This window comes from Strigops habroptila, chromosome 5, assembly GCF_004027225.2.
Source record: "Strigops habroptila isolate Jane chromosome 5, bStrHab1.2.pri, whole genome shotgun sequence".
Lineage (NCBI taxonomy): Eukaryota > Metazoa > Chordata > Aves > Psittaciformes > Psittacidae > Strigops > Strigops habroptila.
The window spans coordinates 65,432,719-65,454,989 of NC_044281.2; the positions used below are offsets into that span (position 1 = coordinate 65,432,719).

The following is a 22,271-nucleotide window of genomic DNA, read 5'->3' on the forward strand; positions in this document are numbered from 1 at the left end:
AGGGACGGATCTCACAATTCACTATTTTGCGTTCTGATTTGGGAGTAAATCTTAGTTCTCATTTCTAATGAAAACTACTAACTCCACCTACTCTTCTACTCATTACAAAGCAAAGACGATTTATTTTTCTTGCATAATTGCAGTATTTTTATTTTTCTATTCAAGATTTTAAATTTTCCTAAGGTCTGACATATAAGTGCAGGATTAGGAAAATACTTATGTAAGAAATATTGGTTTTACCATTTGTTGTTCTTTACCTTCTGAGAAAGCCTTTAAAAAGGGCAAAATAATTTTGGTAACATTTTCTGAAAATGTATATATATATATAAAATAAATCAGAATTAGACCTAATAAAATATTCAGCTTTGTAAAAGTAAATTACTAGATCACAAACATAGCTCTAATCACAAATCTTAAACATACCACCTTTAAAAAATTATAGTAAACATCAGAGTATATGTGATAATTACTAAATTCTTAATCTTCAGTAGAAGAGTCAAGTTCCTTCTTTCAAATTCAAAGACAATAATATATGAAACTCTGAATAACTAGTTTCTTACCTTTAATTTTTCTGCATCAGCCCTAACTTTAAGAAGTTCTGTAATGGCATCCACAAAGCCCTGATGGTGAAAATTGCACATCTTTTCTATCTCCCTGTCATGGTTACGTATGCAGGCATCTAGTTTTTCCATAAACCTCTGATGTGCATTTGGTTGGTCATCATATACAGATCTGTTAAATACAAATAAGAAAATCAAAGCTTACTTTTCCCCCCAGTTAAAAATAGCATGCAAGGATCTTTATTGAAATCGCTCTCTTAAAAAGAAAATAAAAGCACACAAACTGGATGTTACAGTGGCATCGTTCACGATCCACTCCACCAAAATCAGCATTAAAAGAAAGAGATGGCATAAAACTGAGAACTGAACCCAGCCCTTATGGCATTAATCCAGGTGCTTAAACAGTTACATCATGGTTGACCTGAGCCTCACTGGTCTGTTATTTATGCCCTAATGCTCAAATATGCATACAAAAGAATCAGTTTCTCCAACCTCAAATAGCATGGATCGCTTTTCCATCAAATTCCACTCTTTGCTAAATATAAAGAAGTGCAAACATACAAATGCTTTTCTGGTATTCCTAACACCAGAGTTATCCAACTAAATCAGGGTTAGATGCTTCCAGCCAGAATGACCAGAGCACTGTGCGGCAGCAGCCAGGCTCCTGGCAGAAGGCAATCCCTGCTGCTCCCTGCCTCCGCCTGCCCTTGTTCAACATCTCCCAAAGCAAAACCACAACACGCACATGCCTAAGGCTGCTACCTCAGTGGGATCTAACTTTCAGGAATGGCTAAAATCAGATCTTTTGGTTTATTTTACTAATTGTTTGAATAGTACACTTAAAAACCTCCAGCAGGAAACAGGACTCCTGGAGAAATTACCAGTGTAGCTTGTTGAGCTGCATTGGAAATAGAAAGCTGCGTGGAAAAATGCTCAAGAATGAAAGTGAGCAAAGGAGACAGGGAGCACTTTAAAGCTCTAGACTTTAGCAGAGGAAGCAAGGAAAGTGTTATCACAGGGAAGTGTACTGGAAAACAAAGGTATGAAATCTCCCAAGAAAGGTAAGTCATAAGCAGTTCCAAAATTTGATTAATAACTTCATAGAGCAACAACAGCTAAGACAGCTAATTTTTGAAGCAGCTCTTCGGATAGAATGAGAGTGGCAGTATAAGGATGATATAGTCATATACACACAAACATGTTTATGCTGCAAACTGCAAGCATTCCAAAAAATCAGGAGATCAAAAATCTTTAATTTACTTTTTTTAGCCTCTAATTTCATTTCATAATTACAAACATTTTCCCAGAAATCATAAAGAGAAGCTGCTTTAAAAAAAATTAAAGAAAAATAAAACTTAATATGGGCAAAAACTAAAAGGCTAAAAAAGGCTGAAATTCCAATGATCTCAATGTTGCTTGTACAAGTAGTCTTAAGTTCAAGACCCAGGCAACAGCAAGTCAAAGCCTCCAAAACTCTTAGTAGAGAGAAAGTACATCCTTCCCAGTCTTCTTCAAGAAATACGAGTTCCCATATTTTTCAAGATGCTCTTTTTTAACCAGACATCTGGGCTCTTCTAAGATCTGGGGTCATCATCACCTGTTCAACAAACCTATAGCTGAGTGTCTGACAAGAACTTCACCTTTCAAGGAAGAAAAGCGTATAGAAGATATTGAAAAAGAGTCTTGTAACTGGATTCTTCATCCTTTTTGAGTTCCTTTTGACCTTCGACAATATACTCAAAGAAGCAACTGAAGTTAAGAGAAATTAGAAAAGTAATAAGCTGTCATACATGCCAAAGGAAGAAAGCTAATTCCTGATAGCCTGCTTGCTATAGATACTTTTCTTGGGGAAAAACCTATTCAATACAATATTCCTAGAATATCCCCATTTTGCTTATGATAGGAAAATAAGGCTACAGTACTGAAAGGCAGGCTCTTTCCTCCAAAGTGCAATGGGGAAAAATACAAGATTGTTGACCCATGAAGTGGTTCACAAATGGAAAAATACCCCTCACCCTTTTCAACACTGCAGTTTGAAATGAAAGCTGGAAGGAACAAAAGTGTGACAGTCAGTCTCTCCTCCTGTAGTTTAAAGGGCTGTGGTGGAAGACCATGAGCAACCCACACCTGCACCCAGAATCTGGTGCTGTCTGGAGGGAGAAGCAGCAACCTGGTCTGGGAGGAAAGAAGGGTGCAAGACCCATAGTCAGCACATTGAGTGAGCTCTCATTAGGCAACCTAATGTTCTGCATTTGAAGACAGGGAGAAGTATGTAGACCATATCACTGTTATCTGCAAAGAAATGGGGAAGGGATGAGAAAAAGGCTCAACAACTGATGTGCTCCAAAATACAGTACAAGCTGGTTACATGAGTGCTGCTCTGCCTCTATAAGTAAAGGGCCAGAGATGTTAGAATCTACAGGATGGGCACAGAGCGCCATCCACCTGTATCCAGAATTCCTGGAGAAGCAACAAAAGGATTAGGAGGACCAGAGGTATCAGATAGTGCCTTCACAGATATCAGGCATGCATGAGCTTCCTCTGAATGTGCTGGCCTTACTGTCTATACTGCACTGGATACTAAAGCAAAAACCAGAAAAATTTACTGCTTCCTTGAGCCTTTTATTTCAGAGTAGAAGGAGTCTCCAAGTTTAGTTCTCCTTCCAATGTTCTGAAAGGGAAGTGAGAAAGGAGTATCACTATGACAAAGATAAGAAGATTGGAAACTTCCACCTATTGCTGTAAAGTTGTGTAATAACTGTAAGCGAAAACAGTAGTAAACCACAGTAGACCAAATATACCTCAAATGAGAACAAAACTGTAAAAAGATGGTGCAAAAGGAAATCTACGCTTGAGTTTGCATCACCAAACTTTCTTTGGTGGTAGCAATGCACTGTCCTTTTGGACTTTGTCATTGCCTGATGATTTTAGGATATCCAGTAGCTGCAGTTCAGCATAGCTGTCGATACCTTTTTATTAATTTCAGATCTGCTAGCACTGGCAGACATGCTGTTAAAATACAGAGAGAAGGAAATAATTTGTAATCAGGAGATTTCTCTTTAAAATGTTATCAAATAATTCCAGACAACGCAGACAGAAATTACAGAAGCACAAATTACGTAGCATAGGCAATACAGTATTCACCTTTATAAAAAAAGAGTATTTATTATTTTTTCTCAATACTAAAGCTACTCACATTTCAGTTTAATGATAATAAAAAACATACAGATTGATAATTATCAAAAGTATTATCACAATATTTAATTCAAAATCATACAGGGAATAAGTGTTTAAATTTGGGGGAGAAGAAATCAATTCTGTGTATATCCCAACGGGCTGTCTTAACCACAAGATTACCCTACCTTATTAAAATAATAGTTACTATTTTATGTTCTACATTGTACTGTTTTCTGCAGATACACTAATAAAATGGTGATCTGTGATCTAGACCAGTATTTTGACAGAGCTCCTTAACATTCACTAGTAGTACAAATTCCATATTAGTTACACATGTAGACAGCTCCATCTTGTGGGAACAATAACAAACCAACTCTCTTCAGCACACTAATGAAAAAACTCCTGAGACAGAACTGCTTACGTTTAAAGAAATAAATCATCATACTATGTAAAAGAAATTTACACTTTGTATCACAACTCTGATATACATGAGAAGTAAGATGATGAATTAAACAAGTTTATTAACTTCCTTAAGATGCTGTGCTCTTAGGACATGCTATTTCAGAGGCTTCAGAAGGCAGTCTGACCTAAAGCACTGGCCTTTAAGTGTACTCTAGAGAGCCATGCCTTCTCCAGGACAGAAATTGGGCTTTTTCTCAAAACTGCAAACACAACTGAGGTGATGCATACCTGATTTATTTATTATAGAACATCACACATAGCACACTATGATTTATTTCTGATGCTGAAGCTTATTTTCCATCCATACATTTCAAACATTACCTATACTAAATTATTTATTTACTAAATAAAGTAAGTTGCTAGCTTTGAATAATTATCTGAAGGCGTACATTTCAACAGATTATGGTACTGCAAGCAATCCTGCCAGCAATTCTACACTTTTCAGTGTTAAACTATCAGGCAGACAAATCATTATATTGCAGGATCTTGGAGAGAGACACGGACTCCTGAAAGCATCCTACAGCTAATTCTTTTAAATTATAAGACAAAAATAAAAAACTTTACAACACACAAACACACACACAGAGGATTCTGTTAGGAAGAGAGTGAGGAAGTGATAACCTTTGCAGATGCATTTCTTCAGGAGTATTACATGCATTTATATATACGTTTACCCTAAAAATCTCTCTATCACTTTAAGTTGCTTCACATACATCTGTAGGAAGTGTCATAAACAGAGGCAAACATGCCTACGCCATCAGGAGAAATTTTATCAGGAGTGTGTAATATATAGTTCTTTTAACTTCTGTTTACATTTATACACTTCTGAATGTAGAACCCCAAGGATCCTCTTCAGCTTTATGGGCTCCTGAAGTGGATGCAGTGGTCTGAAATAGAGCACAAAACTGAACTGAGCCAAACTGAAAGACATAATCAAACTGTACTACGATTGCTTTCAACCTGTGATCTATAGAGTCTATAGGAACCTACAGACTACTAGTTGTTGATTCACACCACGAAACTTTGAAGAGCAAGCTTTTTCTTGCTCATTCTGAAATACGAGTCTTCAAACTGGGAAAAAATAAAGGAGATAATCACTGATGTTGAAGATGGTACTTGGTTTTGGCACTAAAAAAAACCAAAAACCAAAAAAAAAAAAAAAAAAAAAGAAAAAAAAGAAACCCAAATACAACATAGCACTTTAATTTTCAATCTGGAATGAGGGAACATTAACTTGAGTGACTAGTTAGACATCAGTACTGCAAATCAGTGACAGGGCAGGTACTATTTTCATTCCTAATTGATGTGGCAAGCAGGGCACCCATGAAGAGCACAAGCAGAGCTGAAGGATTTTTCTGGTAATGTGTAGCAGGTTATTTATCTACACTTCCCAGGACTCCGCATATAGACAGAGAGAGTTTTTTTTCTGACTCAGCCCAACAACTGGACAATGAGTCATATTAATATCAGTCTAGGTAAATACAACATAGTGCAGAAAGCACTCAAAAGAGGAAAAAATAATTAACCGGGAATAGTCAGAGACAGCTTAAGCTAAAGAAGAAAGATGTCTCAGTCACTGGCTCAATTTTATTGCAATAAGGATATTTTTATCTTGATCTTTTCTTACCACCTGGGCTGAAGAGAGAAAGACAAGCATAAACAGATTTCAATCCAGGTCTCAATGAAAAATGAAAGAGAATTTTCAGATATGCAGCCATTTTCCAATTGAAGAAAATCAAACAAATTTACTTTAACACCATAAAGAACCTCCCTAACACTTTTATTTTCAAAACTGAAACACAATACGAAAAATATGTATTTCACAGGTTTTACTGACAATTGTGTTTACATGCAAAAATCTACTGAAGCACCAGAGGGCACCATTCTACGCACAAAAATACCAGCCGCTGAGTGAGCAGAAAGGCTCATCTCCAGAGAGCCAAAATTCAGCCAAGAACGGTGAAATCTAACTTGCCATCAATCCCACCTGATGATGGATTTAAATTAGTAATAATTAAAAAAAAAAATCAATTTTCCTCAAATCATATGGTCCACTCCGTAATGACAGCTCCATACACACAAATCATTAAATGCCTGAGAGCAAATGGGATTAAAAGACAATCAGTATTTCACTAGGAGGAGGGGAATAAAATGTTACAAGCCAGAAAAAAAAGAAAAATCATAAGCCCAGAAATCAATCTACTACATTGACCAGACTACTGGAAAGGTAGGCAAAGGAAGTGCATGTAGACTAGTAAGTGTAAAAGGTGAGGAGCCTAAAAATGTTTTTTGAGAGTTCAGCAAATACCCCAAATTTGCTTTTTCCTTCCTCATCCCCACCCTTCACACCTATTTCATCTTCCCAGTAGAAAATTAAAATAATCAGAAACCTGAACACAACTTCCACTGTAATCTACTTGGCAGGAGTTTAGCATGAAAAAGTGAATTGCAAGACTAATCAGATTGAGAACTAAAGTAATTCTGTCCCTTTTATGAATGGCAGTAGCTGTAATTTTTGATGGTAAGCAGAACTGCTTAGGTACTCAGGCTTCAGGCAAAAATTAACTTGAAGAGTTTACTTTATTACAAATAAAAGCTGCATATTTTCATAATAAAATAACAATCCAGAAGATAATATGAATTCGTGGTTGGTGCTAAATAACTGTCAATTAAAAATTTCACTAAAATGGTCTATTAGATACAGAAAAAAAAAATCATATATAACATTCCTTTTGGGTTCTTAAAAAAACCTTTATTATTTCTTGAAGGTTTTGGGCTTTGGTTTTTTTTTAGTGTGTGTTTGGTTTTTTAAATGGACAATGATTTGATTTTTAACTGCAACACATTCAGGAGAAACATCTCTGAGCTTACAGGGTATTACTGTAAATTTTTAGAATTAACAACTCTCTTCCTAGTAATAATTTATAATAGGTTCTAACAGCAGCAAAGATTTAAAACAGGTAAACTATTTAAAAAATAGCAAAAAACCTCATGTCAGAAAATAGAGAAAAAAATACTGGTCTTTTTACAGGACAAAGTGGCTCCTTACTAATGGCTTGTTACCTTTCACCATTTTCACACCCTCCCAAACCATCCTGTTTTGTCCCATTTCTAGGACAAATTGCAGGTTCCCCAACCCTGCCTATATTGCTGCAGTCTTTCATTTCCTGATTACACAAGACATATGAAGCAATTAAAAATTGTATACACACATTCTTTTCAGGCTACTCATAACCACTTTGTAAGTGCCAATCAGTTATGTTTCCATGAATGCTGTGATGATGATGAGAATTACACATATCTGGCAAAATAGTTGTACAAGTTTGACATGGAACATAAGCCTGACCATACAGCTTATGAACTGCAAAGGATGCGAGAGAAAAAGACTTATTTGTAGAGCTTTAGATTTAGAATTGTGAGGAAAAAGTTAATTTTTAACTGATTATTTTGATCCAAGTTACTAAAAACAAAACAACAAAAAAAAAAAAAAGAAAAAAATAAAAACCACACCACCAACTTGGACATACAATTTTTATTCAACTTTTTGAAGTAATACTTAAACCACATACAAGTAAACCAACTCTCAAATGAAGAAAATACTTGTGGAAAATCATGTATTTAGAATTAATATCTTGCTACCAAAACCAATTTTGTACTGAAGCTAGAGATGCTCTCAATTAGCTCCCATAAACACATTGCAAGAAGTGGCCTAGTAGATGTTTGTCCTCTCCCTCCATTTCTCATGTGATTGAAAAAAAAAAACCAAAACAACAAAAAAACAAAAAGCCCATACCCAAACCATAGTTATGAAATAAAATAATATTTACAATTCAAATTTGCATAATAATTCCAGTGGGATCAATTCAAACTCACAACACCAACCATGCAAATTAAGATTTGGCCCATAAAACAGACTTGTCATTATGACTATAACCATGACATCCGTAACCACGATACTGTATCACAAACTCCATGTTAGCTGCAATTTCACAGGAAACAGTGCAGAAACTTCCTTTGTCCTACAATATACAAAGATATTTTCTGTTTACACAAACTCCAAACTTTGTAGGGATTTTTCCATGGAGTAATTTCGTATAGGTTGCTGCGTACACCTAAAAGGCTTTATAAAATATTGTCCAGGTGTTTCCTGTAATTCAACTGGAGTTATGGCAATAAGCACATTTCTTAAAACCTAAGCAGCCTTTCTATGCCAGGCACTACCTAGGGTCCAGTTCTGCCATCCTTTTTCATAATTACACCTCACTGCTCTGTTTAAAAGATCACATTACCTGCTAGAACAATGCAGAACTCAACCTAGGCCTAATCCGAGAAAAGATTTTATTAATCTTCATTTAGCTGTTATGCTTTGCTTGCTTGGTTTTCCTGGATGTGCAGTTTCTGTGAATTGTTCTCACTAATAGTATCCTGTTTCTATGAGCAGGAAAGGGCTGAGTACAGTTTGTTAGTTAACATTACTTCCTATAAGCGGGGTCCACATTCTGTAGTAGCAGCACTACAGCAGTCATTGTTCATGCTGGATAAGCAATGGATCACGCTGATGGCTGTTAATGGACATCCTCTGCAGCGAAACATGAACTGATAATCAGTAAACCCAGATTTGCAATAGACTTCCTCCTTCCTGTTTTTACACTGCTGACCAAGGAGATGCCTCTTCCTGCTAAGCCTTTGTGCGACTTACTGATGTATGAAGCAAGAAACTGAAAAACAAGTGCTGCACTACTATTTTTTTTTTTTTCTAATTTTGTTTTGTAATAGCAGATAAAAAAGACAGCAAAGAAAGTGCCAGCTTCCCTCACTGTGGTACTAGCTATCACCACATGACAAACTTCCAAGTTTGGCCAGCTGTTTCACATATCTAAATGGATACAGTGGACATAGTTGGAACCTATATTATTTCATAGAAAATAAATTAAGAAACTGAAGTCCATATAGCAATATTCTTATCTTCCCTTTATATTTTCACAGACTGAAACATAAATTGTTCCATTTTAGGAGCAATGGATTCATCTATAAATGAAATTGTGAGCTTCTAAATTCTTTTTAAAGAATTGATCAGATTTCCATTACCCATGTCCCAGAAATAAGTAGCCATCTATTACAACTTATAGGTAACCTTTCTTCTTTATCTGGGGCACTTTAGACATATTTTTCCAGATAAATATGTAGCAAATTTTTCAGTAGAGCCTTCACAAGACACAAAATAGAACAGAATATTTAATGTCACAAATGTCTAGGTCTTATTTCAATAGGCTTTCAAATTCCAACACTACACAGATGTAAATACATGTGATTTTAGAAATAAAGAAGTTCCAGATTAAATAAAATATCCAACAATTAAAGTTTTGAAACCAACTGGATTAAGAACATATTCCGTTCAATACAGATCAAACCAGATAATTCTTTGATATGTCACATTCCTCTGCAAACATAACCAAAGCATATATTTTACAATTTTTTTTATTATTAATTTTTGTTAACTCTATGAGCTCACATAGACAATACACAGAAAGTCATCATGCCTTTCTCTCATGCAAATCAACAGCCTGTCCTATATACCCTTTGCACATGCACATCTCGCAGGATCACTAAAGAAAATGAAAGATGACTTTAAAAAAAAAAAAAAAACAAGCTAGTTTTAATTGAAAAGCCCAACTAAAACTAACTCACAGTGTTTCTCTCTGTTGGGAAGCAACTAACAGTGTTGAAGCAACTGACTTATACTACTTTTTGTTACCTTTCTCTACTCCTCTACCTGCCTGATAAACAGACTAAGCAGAAACTCTGTTCATGCCTTAGGGAAAGGGGACACTCCAGCACAACACAGCAACTCCACATTTCAAGGGGAGGTAGCACACATTGGCTACTTTGTTACAGTTTCCGAAGTTTATGAAACAAAACAGAACAAAGGTATAGTATGAAACAATATCAACTATGTTACTTTTTTGTTGCAATTAACTAAAAACAAAACTCGGAAGAAAAAGTTGCCTTGCTGAAGGTCACTCTAGGCATAAGGAAGTGTGCAAACTGTGAAAGTCCCAGCGAGAGCTGCTAGCAAAAGAAATATCTGAATGCCTGTAATAGAAATGAGAGTAGTGTATTAAAATTGAAGTACATGACACTTGAAACTTTAAACACTTTTTTTAAAGCTGAAATGTCTCAAAAGTATCTCCCTAGGTACATACTACAGTATATGTATTATTAATTTTGTATTACTCTGATTCATAGAATCATAGAATCATAGAATAGTACGGGTTGGAAAGGACCTTAAGATCATCTAGTTCCAACCCCCCTGCCATGGGCAGGGACACCTTGCACTAAACCACGTGGTCCAAGGCTCCGTCCAACCTGGCCTTGAACACTGCCAGGGATGGAGTATCCACAACCTCCCTGGGCAAGCCATTCCAGTGCTTCACCACCCTCATTTCATGGGAGAATTGCAAGTAACACTCACTGCAGTTTTGCAAACAAATTACTTTCTCTGAGACACAGTGAAAATCCCATTCACAGTATTAGAGCTGAACACCTTTCTCATGCTATAAAAAAAAAATCCCAGCCCTCTCTGCAGATCCCTAGTGTAGAAGTGTTCAAAGGCATCTTTTAGGTCCTCTCTGTCAAAACCCAAGTCTTTCCATAAAGGCCGATGTGCTCTAAAACCTGCATATTTCCTTCTTAATACTTCCATCAGTGATTAAGTTTGCTACTAGTTTGGTATTACTGGCAAAGGTTGAGGTACAGGAAAGGGCTTCAGCCAGGCTCCAGGAGAGATTGTTAACTCCTTCCTGCACTGGACACAGTTTGTCAGGCACACAAATAATTCCTTAGTAGACATGTACAAGATGAGGGAGAAGTACATTGCTGAGCGTACTTAAAGCTGAACATTAAATTGAACATGATGCCATTGTTATATCCAGGTCTGTTGTAGCAGGAACTAGGTTTGGGCATTTCAACCATCACCAGAAAGACTGGCAACAGCTAGATTTTATAACTAGCCATTGCAAGCCCTTCTGTAAGATAAAATCTAATGTGATTGCTTGATGCTGATGTAAAGCTAGGTTGATGGTTTTGAATGAGTTAGTACTTAATCGTTTACTATAACCCACAGAAATAGTTTCCTATTTGCAAACCCATTCCTGGCGTTATCTTAGAAGCATTATTTAAGAAATATTAATCCTCGTAGATTTTTATGAGCTCATTTTAGTAGCATAATACATAAAATGCAACATGACAAAACTTGCTCAACTGGAGTTACTGCAATTTCAGTTTTGTATGTGCAATGCTCTAGCACTTAGAGGTCAAAAACAGTCTTATATTGAAATGAATTATGCTAAGGCTCCTCAGGTAGACAGCTGTATTGAGGAAATTGCAAAGTCTCATGGTAATGGTTCAGCACACAAAGCTAGAGTACAGTGTATGCTGCTGGCTTCCTCCAAAAAGAAATCTGCAAGAAACTAAGTACCCATGTGACTGGCATTTGTGAAGGATGTAAAATTATGCATTTCCTATGCATATGGCAGGTCCAAAATCTGGGTCAACAGACGCTATTTAAAATCAGCTTGAGGAATAAGTCGATGAAGAAATTACATGAATAACAATTTGTTTTCCTTACTTTAATGGATGTAACAGTGAACAAGCCATTCATATGATAAGAAGGCTAAATTTAGACAACACACAATAATACAAACTGCGTGAACCACCTATCAGGTACACTATTCTTGATCTCTTGGCAGATGATCCCTCTATTTTAAAAGCTTTAATGTATTTTGAAATGTGTTTCCTAAACAAGGGAACAATTTCAAGCTCTTTGGAAATACCTGTGAAATTGGAGTGAGCTATTTCAGAAGTATTATTAGTGTAAGTTACCAGTTAGGTTAAACCTTCACTTGGCAGTTGCCCATTTGGAAAACACTGCAAGAACTGAGTCAGAAGCTGATGCATGAACGCTTAAAAAGATCAAGATAACCTGATTTGCAGACACATATTTCATGACAAACTTCATCAGCATTGAACCTAAGGGTTTTTTGCACAACAGAAAAATGCAGTGCAGATATGACTACCCACAAACAGTTCAGGCTTTATAAAAAAGTAGAGAAGTACGATGTTGAAACTCGCAGCAGTGGAATCAAATCCTTAACTTCTTCTAAAACATTTTTTGCAACCAATGGCAAATCTGCCTGAAATACCAGGTTAGCCTACAGGAAAATCAGAACTGCAGTTCTACCGCTGAATATATAAAATGCCAGACTACTCAATCTACAGCACACACTCTTATGCTGTTCTGTCCATATGTAATGGACTAGCAATAAAAAAAATATTGCTCCTTCATAGAAATATACATGGAGATAGACCTGCTCACACAGGTGCTTTATCTGCCTGCTGCTTTCCACTCAGCATATCATCAAATCCTGCACCAACTAGTAAAACTTGAAACCAACACTACAAGCCAGATACCAGTTTTTCAGGATACACTGTTCTCAGCAAGCAGGCCATTCTCCTTACTCTATAGCAACTCAGTTGCAAAATAGGAGTTAGCTATTATAATAAACTGATACATATATATACATCTAAGTATACTCTGACCTGACCCAAAAAAGACGGCAGCTAACACACAAGGAATTTCTAGATACTTCAGGCTACTTTGTAACTTAAAAGGGACCCAGTAACGAAACACATTATCTGGAAAACAGAGCAGGGCTTGAAGGCGGACCATTAATGAAGATACAGACCACTGATTTTTCAAATCATAAAAATATCTCATGATATTGTAAAACATTATCATACTATTTGAAATTGAAATATATAATCAAACCATTTCAATTTTGATTCAAAGCATTGATTGATGATCTCAGAGTCCTCTTACATTTACTCTATATTTAAAACAAGGCTAAGCTATAGACAAAAAAGGGAATTGCTGGCTCATACTCCAAAACCAAAATAATAAAAACACAGAAAAGAGCCTCTAGACAATCATACCTGACAAGTAAGACCACAGAGCAAAAATGAGGGCAACCACATTTTGTCACTGGATAACCACATCACAAATCCCAACAGCCCATAAGCAAGTGCTCAGAAAAAAATATTTCCCAGCCTGTGACTGTCAGTGCTGTACTATCTTCCCATGTATAGAGAAGTCATTCACACTGCTTATGCTACTGCTGACTAACTTTTCCACTAAAGATAGAGAAGAATAATATAACTAAATCAGGCCTGCTAGCAATAATAGTGTATACTTTTGATAAAACAAGTTACATTGAGGCTTCAGAGCACCCTGTCATACTCTGCAGGGTATCTGAGCCTCTTTGTTCCTTGGGTTTGGACAGGCCCCCTCAGTGGATACAGGAATATCTCCAAAATACAAATTACAGCCCCAGCCTGGGCAAAGCACCTGAAGATGCGAAGCGTACCACAGTTCAGTAAAAGCAGTAGAGTTAGACTCTCACTCCATATTTCTAACTCTGAATTTTCTTAGAAACCTTGATCAGGAAAGCACAAAACAGTCTCGTTCAGACCACTATTGCTACCTTTGCTTCCTCATTTTATTCCTCTAACGATGTCTTACTGAAGCGTGCTTTTTATCTTCAGCTTTTCTGCAACACAAGGAGAAAAGTTCAGAATGAACAGTTAGCATTCGCTTCTACACTTCACCCGTACTCATTTGACACAACAAATCTACATCCTACCTCCGAACTCTGTTCAAATGAGAAAAAAGCAGCACCATGCAGAAGCGATTTTTGCTTTGCAGCTGGGTGGCTCAGTGCTGCACCTACCAGTGCAATACAGTGCTAGGTCAGTGGAAGGTCACCACAGCACATTGCGGCATCAGTCAGAAACACATTAACCTAATGGCACTTGTCAGTGTGATTCCTGTAGCCAGAGACAACATGCTAATGAAATGTCTTCATACAAGGCCCTCTAACAACTTTGCAGAGAAGTTTCATGGCCAGTACAGCTTATAGCAACCTAGAAGATACCAGGCAACAGCTTGGTGATGACAGATTCCAGGAGTAGAGGAACAAGGAAGTTTTTTAAAAGGATTTTAACACTGACTTTCAAGGAGCACCTTCTGAGCTGCAATTGTGGGTTGAAGCCATGGAGTACCTCCCAGTTACAGACAGATCAACAGACATGGTATGTCCTTATCAACTGGACCTTAGTTACAAAATTGTCATCATCAGTTCCCCTATAATTTTTAAATTTGATTTTACTTTTATATTAGTTGTTTAGTCAACTGATGGTGAGCATGGAGGTTCTCCTCTGACAGGCTGTGCATGGGGATGACAGAACACTGGAGACTCAGTGATGCGAAGCTCATCAGAAGTGTTCAGAAAAAGTCTACCACACGCTTATGCAATACATTGCCAAGCTACAGGTTAAGAGTTAAGTAAATTTTTTTTTTTTTAAGAGCATTGAAATATTACACATTATCACAACTTTCAAGAGACTTGTAAGTATAGTATATCAGGACACTGGCAGAAAAACATCTTCTACTCTGTTGAGCTCCACTTTGACCTATTTTGACCAACATAAAGCTAACTAACCACCACATAAGGTCAATTATTTTCTTCTGAATAGAATTTATCTTATTAATTACCCTGGCATATCCAACAGAGTATTCAAGAAGCATACAGACACTCCTAAAAATTGACTCTTTAAATTTTATTTATATGTATTTATACAGAGTTCAGTGAGGATCTGAAAGTTGGGGGTTTTTTTCTGGAGAGGGATATGGGAATTGCCCTTCTTTCTTTTTGTCCTTTTCCTTTATAAAGATTAGAAATGTGTTGACAGCTCTCTCTGGTTTTGCAAAGCCCAACAGTATGTATATGACACGAATTATAAGATATTAACACGTTATATAAGAAGGTGAGAGTGACAATCCTTTAAAAGGTGCTGTCATTAATTTCATTTAGTTGGCCATTAAAGCTAGAAGGATGTTGATAAAAGTTTCACAGAGTCTGATGAAAAAAAAATTAATCCTGGCCTGCTATACACACAGTCTGCCTGTTTAATGAAAGGCATGTTATACAGTTAATTTAAGGCTCATTTATAATGACTCAGTGTGTGTCGATATATTTAGAGATGCAAGTTAAATACCAGCAATTTTAAATCAATAACTTCATCTACTTAAAATTCAAAAAGAAAATTAATTTAATCGAATACAATATAAATTAATTTAATCAAACACAATCTCTTCATTTTATATTGCTGGAGATACAGAGCAATCTTTAGGAGCTAAATTACTCTCCTGAATAGTAAATAATCCCAACTGTACTGGCTGTACCTTGATTCCTCCTATAAAGGACCTGTATTTCACATTCCTATACACGGGGGGATCTCAGCACTAGAGTATCACCTGCAGGATCACTCTGTATGTTGTTCCTTATCTATAAATTTTACACAAAACATTACATATCAATGTATGCTATCATTTTTTTATATCATACACACAAGTGCTGCCACTCTTCTAGCAGGGTAGGAAACGGCACCCTGGCAGAGACAGCTATACCAAACTAGCAAACAAAACACTGAAGAAGAACAAAAGCAGAAACATGTTTCCATGGAATCTACGTACAGCTGACAAAAAAAATTACACTTCCTATGTGAAGAATGGATGCATTAGGAAGATATTCAGATCTTGATATGAACAATTAAGGATAAGTTAGATCTTGCATATTCTATGATCTTCAGCATTTAGTATTACCTCACACTACTTATCCAAAACACTCACCTCATGTCCTTTTGTTCTTCTATTTAAGTAGGAATGTTGGTACTTCACCTCATGTCACGATGCTATAAACATTATCCCAGCATTACAGACCACATATTACAAAAACATTCAATTTCAGGTAGTGAAATTAATGAAATTTCAGTCATTACATGAGACAACTGTCATCAATGGCTTCCACAACTGGGAACAGACGGATCACTTTATGTTGTAGCCTTATGCAACTGCACATGGAATTGTTCAACTCATTTCCTTGATTTATGTTGCTTAGCAAGCGAAACCTACATCTTGTGCAGAAAATAATGTTCCATTTTATGTTCACACTTTTGTTCATTGAAATAGATCTCATGATTAGATGTGGGATTTTACGCTCTTCAGTTTCACACAGCAATTCACAAATTTTAACAGGCATAGCTGAACAGACAGCTACAGTTTTGATTTTAAACATTGCTGTTCTTAGTAGCAGCATATTTCTGTGATGCTGGCTGGACTTCTTTCAAAGACTCAGCCAGGTGTAACCATTATTTAGCCTTGTGTTTTTTATTTGTATATGAACATTAGAGGTTAAATCAGACTAACATGCACTTCTTTTCTAAAGATTCTGAAAGTCAGCAATGCAAAACTCCCCTTCTAAGAAGTCAGCAAGATAACAAGATAGGCAAGACAGATGAGATACAAATAGAAAAAGACAGGACAGGAACATGCAAAGAAATTAAGAAATTAAATGTTCATATTTATAAAAACTTAGGTTTTAAATTTTTAATATGGATAAGAGATTAATATTGTCCCTTCCCCCTTTTACATTCCTCCCCCATCCATACCTGTGGTTCCCAAACACACCACTTTCTACTATGCAGCCTGATTCTCTGTATGTCCTTTACATAGGTTCCTCTGGTATAAGCTCTATACTAGAGGTGGTAGCAAAGCTTCAATTATATTTAATATTTGCTGGCTAATTTTGTTTGTTTGTTTGTTTTGGTGTGTTTTTTGCAGACATCAGCTCCAACCTGCCTGGGCTTGTTAGCTGAGGCATAGCTAAACTGCCTCCAGGGACAGCTTAAGTCTGAAAGCACGTCAGCTACTTTCTCTCAATGCAAGCACACAAACCCTCAGAGAGGAAGCTCCTTGTGATGCTCAGCTTTGACACCTCCACACTCTATTGCCATACTAGCTGTGTTTCAGGGACAGTAAGAGAAGATGAGAGCACAGTTTGCTCTGAGCTGGCCTCCAAAACCCCACAAGCAGCCCCTGGGTGTTGTCTGGGCCTGGCCACACTCCCCATTTGGGCTCCTTGGGGACTGATTAGCCCCAGCCTCACACAAATGGCCAGACTGCCACCTGCTACACAGCTCTCGGTGCTGGAGACCCACTGCAGACATAGCACAAAATCATTCACTGCAAAGCGCATAACGAACCATTTCACGCGCAACATACATTTCTCTTCCAACAGTTCTCAACACCAGGCTCCCCATCCACACACCCTACCTTCACTCTTTCCCAGCCCTGCCCATGTTCTCCAATGGGCACCACGGAGTGCATCCAGGGAAAGCCAGCATTCTGCCACACAAACCGCCTTCTCCAGTTTCCTGAGCACAGGCTCTCCATGTCTTCCCAAAGAGATAACGTGCAAATTCACAGTTCTCTCTCCCAGTTTGGCTAGCATTCATGCTTTTTGACTTCTTTCAGATGTGTCTATTCAGGGAAGCATCAGCACAGTTCCAGGAGGATGATCTTCTTTCCCCCTGCACCTTCTCCACACCCCAATTCACTCCCTCCAGGCCCTGACCTTCTCTCCCCAGCTCAAACTGAAGAACACTGACACAGTTTTCTTCAACAAGAAAAATAAAGCAATACCTTTCCTTCAACATGCAGACTATGCCATTTGGCAGTATGTAGAATTAGAGGGGAGAGAAAAAAAGATATAAAACAGAAACATCAAAGTCACGGCATTTCAGAAATGCTCTGAACACTGTCACATTCCCAGAAGGAACCTGGCCGGGGCAGGAGGTTTCAGACTGCATTAGGAAAGGCTGCATGGAGAGCAGCCCTGCAGTTACTGATGCAAACACCCGCCCACAGTACGGTTTCGGTCCCGTCCTCAGCCCAGACCCGGAGGTACCGGCACACCCCAGGGAGACGCCCCGTGTCTAAGCGCGGGGCAGGAGCCCTCCCTGCCCGGGCGACGAAGGGGCCGGCACCGGGTTACGGCGGAGCCCAGCCCCAGCGCCCCGTCCAGAAGCCCCTCTCCGGCCCCGCCGCGCCCACCCCGCCGGAAGCCGGGCAGCGCCCCGCTTCCCCGGCAGACAATGACAGAGAGAGACCGGCCCGGGGCTGGGGCACGGCCGCAGCCTCTGCTCGGCCGCCTTTCCGTGTCAGCGCCGCCGGCCCACGGGTGACAGGCGGCCGCACCGCACCGCGGCGGCCCGTTCTCCCTCCACCACTCCACGGCCCGGGGCGGGAGACGACCGTCGAGCCTCCGCGGGGCGCTCCCGGCGGCTGCGCGTCCCCCCTGGGGCCGCTCCCGCCGAAGGCGCTGCGGGCGGCCCCGCGGTGCCTCTGGGGAGGAGCTGTCAGACAGCGCGGCCGGGCCGCGCCGGGCCGGGGCTCCCCGGGGGATCGGTCAGGCAGGACGGGCCGGAGAACCCTCGCCCGCCGTCGGCGCCGCGACCCCTGGCGCCCCTCACCTCAGCGTGGGTCCCACGCAGGCCGTGTCGGTGCTCTCAATCTCCTGCAGGATCCGATCATGCTCGGGGAGACTCTCCGCCATCTTGGATGGGAGGGACCCGGCGGCCGCGCCGCTGCGGGAAGCGCCGGGGAGGGACCGAGGGCGGAGGCGGCCGCGGAGCCGGGCGGGGGGCAGCGGGAGCCGTCGGGGAGGGCTTCCCGGCACGGGTGGGGAGGCGGCCCGGGCGGGGGTGAGGAGGGAGGGGAAGCAGCGGGCAAGGAGGAGCAGGTCGTACCAAGCCGCGTCCGCCCGGGGAGCCCCAGCTCGCCGGTGCCCCTCGGCCCGTGTCGGGGTGAGAGTTGCGCCGGGAGCCCGGCAAAGCCCCTCCGTCCCCTGGGCATCTCTGGGCCTTAGTATCCGGTGGAGACCGCGGACAGCTACCTCTGTCTGGAGCCACCCTCTCTGTCCTGCTGAGCTCCCGGTGACAGAAGAGGGACACCCAAAATTCGACCCCTCTCCCGGCTGCGCTGCGGGCGGTCCAGGTGACCTTTCCGCGCCCCACTACACCGAGCTGCAGAGACGCCTTGAAGGCTTTTAGGGCCAAAGCTGACCTTTTCCTTTAGGCTAATTCTGGTTTGTTTCTTGGGGTGGGTTGTTTTGTTTTTCACTTTGATTTGTTTTGCTTTTAGCTGCTCCCGCTCTCGTCCACCGGGGCCGCGCTAGCCACCGGCTGGCGGTACCGGCCCCTACCGCGGAAGCTCTGCAGGGGTTTCTGCATTCAAGTAAGGTCACCGGCTTGCTTCTTTCCTTTCTTTAGGTGGCAGAAATTTGGGGTCAGAGTAAAAATAGACCAGCCAAAAAATGCACCTTTTTGTTCACCGGCTTGCTGTGTTCCACTAGAAACTGGCATGTTTTTCCCTGATGTCCTCGAGTGTATATACAGTAAAGCTTCGTTTTTTCAGTGAAGGAAGAGTAGCCCATTTTCTGTTTAAATTATACACTTTGTGGTTTGTGGCCAAAGATGAGCTAGTCCTTGGGTTTTGCAGGCTCAGGAGACAGGACACACCTGCTTTCTGGGCAAAGTTAGCCACGCACAAGTGGGAAGCCAACAAAAAGAAATAGGCCTGAAGTGCAAAACTTCAGGGTGATGTGTGGCTACTTTTCCACTGAGGAACTGACAGCAGTTTACAACTGTGAATGCATCTAAGTCTAGACACCAGCTAGCTACAACTGTGTTTGGCACCCTTCCAGTTATTGTAATCAAACTTGTCTTCTCTCCTGCCCTGGTGCAGCTACACCTGGATGCTGGTTAATAAATGGTACTAAAGACTGTGCGCATCTTGTCTGTGCTTGTGGCTTTATCATATTCAGTGTTGATTCAGATGAATTTATTGATGACACATACTAAATTATCAAGGACTTTTCCAAAGTGAATGCTGCAGAAAGAGAGTAGGAAAAATCCTGCAGGCTACTGCGGCAATAGTATTTCATCCAAGAAATTATTCAAATGCAGTAACAATCTTCCCACATTCCTTTCTTTCCCCCATCACCAAATTACTGAAGTAATAGATTGACACATACATTTTTCAGAGTAAATTAAATTTTCCTTCTTTAGCCTGATAGTCACTGCAACCTGATGCCTACAGTGCCAGGCAGGTTATTTTTAGAACCCTTCTACAGACACTGACAATATACTTGGACATATAACATGATAATCTTTTACATATTACTTTTTCGTAGGGATGAATATACAGAGGAAACTTTTTTCATTTGTACTTTCACAATTAAACAGTTTCCATAAGCTGCAAATGAAAAAGAGTATTAAAATATTCACATATTTAGGAATATCAACAGTGAAACCTTAAGTAGTTGTGTCTTTAGTGATTAAAAAAAAATAAAGTTGCATTTATTGAAAATCTAAGAATAAAAAGCATTTAATTATTTTAAAATGTTAGTATCAAACTGAGAACACTGCTGCACAAAAGAGCAAATTTCCCTGTGTTTTCATGTTTAAGAGTAATTTCTTTCTTCACAGAGAAACTGCAGCCAGCCTTCAGCAACAGATAGCTTTGTCCTGGTGAAAAGAAAGAGCTCAGTAGGTGACCTTGGTTTGTATTTTTTAATTTAGGACCAAACACACTGGAAGTAAATTCAATTTTCCTGTAGATTTCAGGGTCAGGAAACCAAAGTTTCTAATATAATGGGCTGACTGAAAGAACAGTTATAGAATGGAACAAATCCATCATGAACAATGTAATATTATCTAAAAGATGCATACCTGAGGGTGGTTCCAAGAGGCAGCTCAAAGGACTGGATCTCAGCAAGTGCGTTTTCATATATCTGATCTTTTTTTTTCTTCTATATACAGTTCTGGCAGATTTGACCTGCTTTTCCTTGCCATAGATTAGCATAAAACTAGTCTAACTTTAGGAGAGGACTTGTATTGTGATTATTATCATTGACTAAATGACCCTGTAGTCAGCAAAACCAGGCATGAAAAAACAGATCCTGCTCTAACCTCGTGACTCCTGAGGACCTTGTGTCCAAGAATGGTGCACAGCTGCTGTTTTCCTTTCTCTGCTGGTAACATTTGCCTCGTATGCAGTACCCGGCCTGCAGTCTTTTTTGTCTAGGCATCCGATTTATTTATCTTAACAGGAAATTTACTGTCAAAATAATATTTTTATCTGCTTGAGATATAGTAATGTATATTAAGCCTGAATGTCAGTCAGGTAAAAACACAATGTGAAAGTTATTTCAGACATTAGACATCAGTACTCTATTTCTCTGTTAGGTTTTATGAGATTAAAAATAATATATTTTTTAAATACTGTATTTTTCCCTTTGCTGCATAAAAAGCCCGCACACACAAGAAATCAGCTAGGTTTATGAAGCAGGTTTATGGACCTTCTAAAGCGGACTAGAAAAGGAGAGAAATTTTTATGTTCCCATGTTTTTCCTTTTCAAAATTTGTAGATGCTACTTAAAATAACAAAGTGCAAAAAATGCTCTGGGATAACTGTGGGGTTTACATGAGTGTGCAATAAACAAAGCTGTTACTAATTCATTACCTATCTGGAACAAAAAGAAAATGGATAAACTCCTACAAATGCTGAGAGCAGGGCAGCTGTCAAGTCATTGTCGTTACCATGATGGCAAAGAAAATATCTCATACAACTGCCACCAATTAATTTCAGACAGTCATTTAAAACATGGGACTGGAGTTCTAGATCTTTTGATTTAAACAACCTTTTAGAAGACTAATTCAATATTATGTGGCATAGTCAAACTTATTATATTTGGTTATTTTGCATATTTCAAAGATTTTAATCAACATTTGGCTTCTATCTCAGTACTGCTTCTGACAAAATTGATGAGTCTTGACGCTCATGGTGTGGTCAACAGTCAAATGCAGGAAAAGATAAATCAGCCATTTCTGACCAGGGTGATATATTGTTTATTCACTTCTCTATACCCAGCGGGAACACTGAGGAGATGAGTTCACATCAGTCATGGTGGGAAAGAGCTTTAAAGACTACAAGGAGTTACATACACGTACAAATCTGTAATATGTTCCATTGAACAGCTGCTTTAATCTGCTGCTTTAATCACCTGCTTTAATCACCTGTTTATTTATAAATCAAAATTAAGCAGTTGTTCTGTT

At 39.3% G+C, this 22,271-nt stretch overlaps 1 protein-coding gene across 4 annotated transcripts in view; it reads right to left on the reverse strand.

Moving 5' to 3' along the window:
* Positions 1-18,753, reverse strand: part of EXOC6 (exocyst complex component 6) — a 91,061-nt gene extending 72,308 nt beyond the window's left edge. For all 4 annotated transcript variants that reach the window (XM_030486599.1, XM_030486603.1, XM_030486600.2 and 1 more), the window contains exons 1-2: positions 18,627-18,753; positions 561-732 (exon numbers count right to left, since the gene is read on the reverse strand). In XM_030486599.1, the coding sequence (XP_030342459.1) occupies positions 561-732; positions 18,627-18,709 (255 nt within the window). In that variant the 5' untranslated portion in view covers positions 18,710-18,753. The remainder of the gene's footprint in view (positions 1-560; positions 733-18,626) is intronic.
* Positions 18,754-22,271: the final 3,518 nt, after the last annotated feature.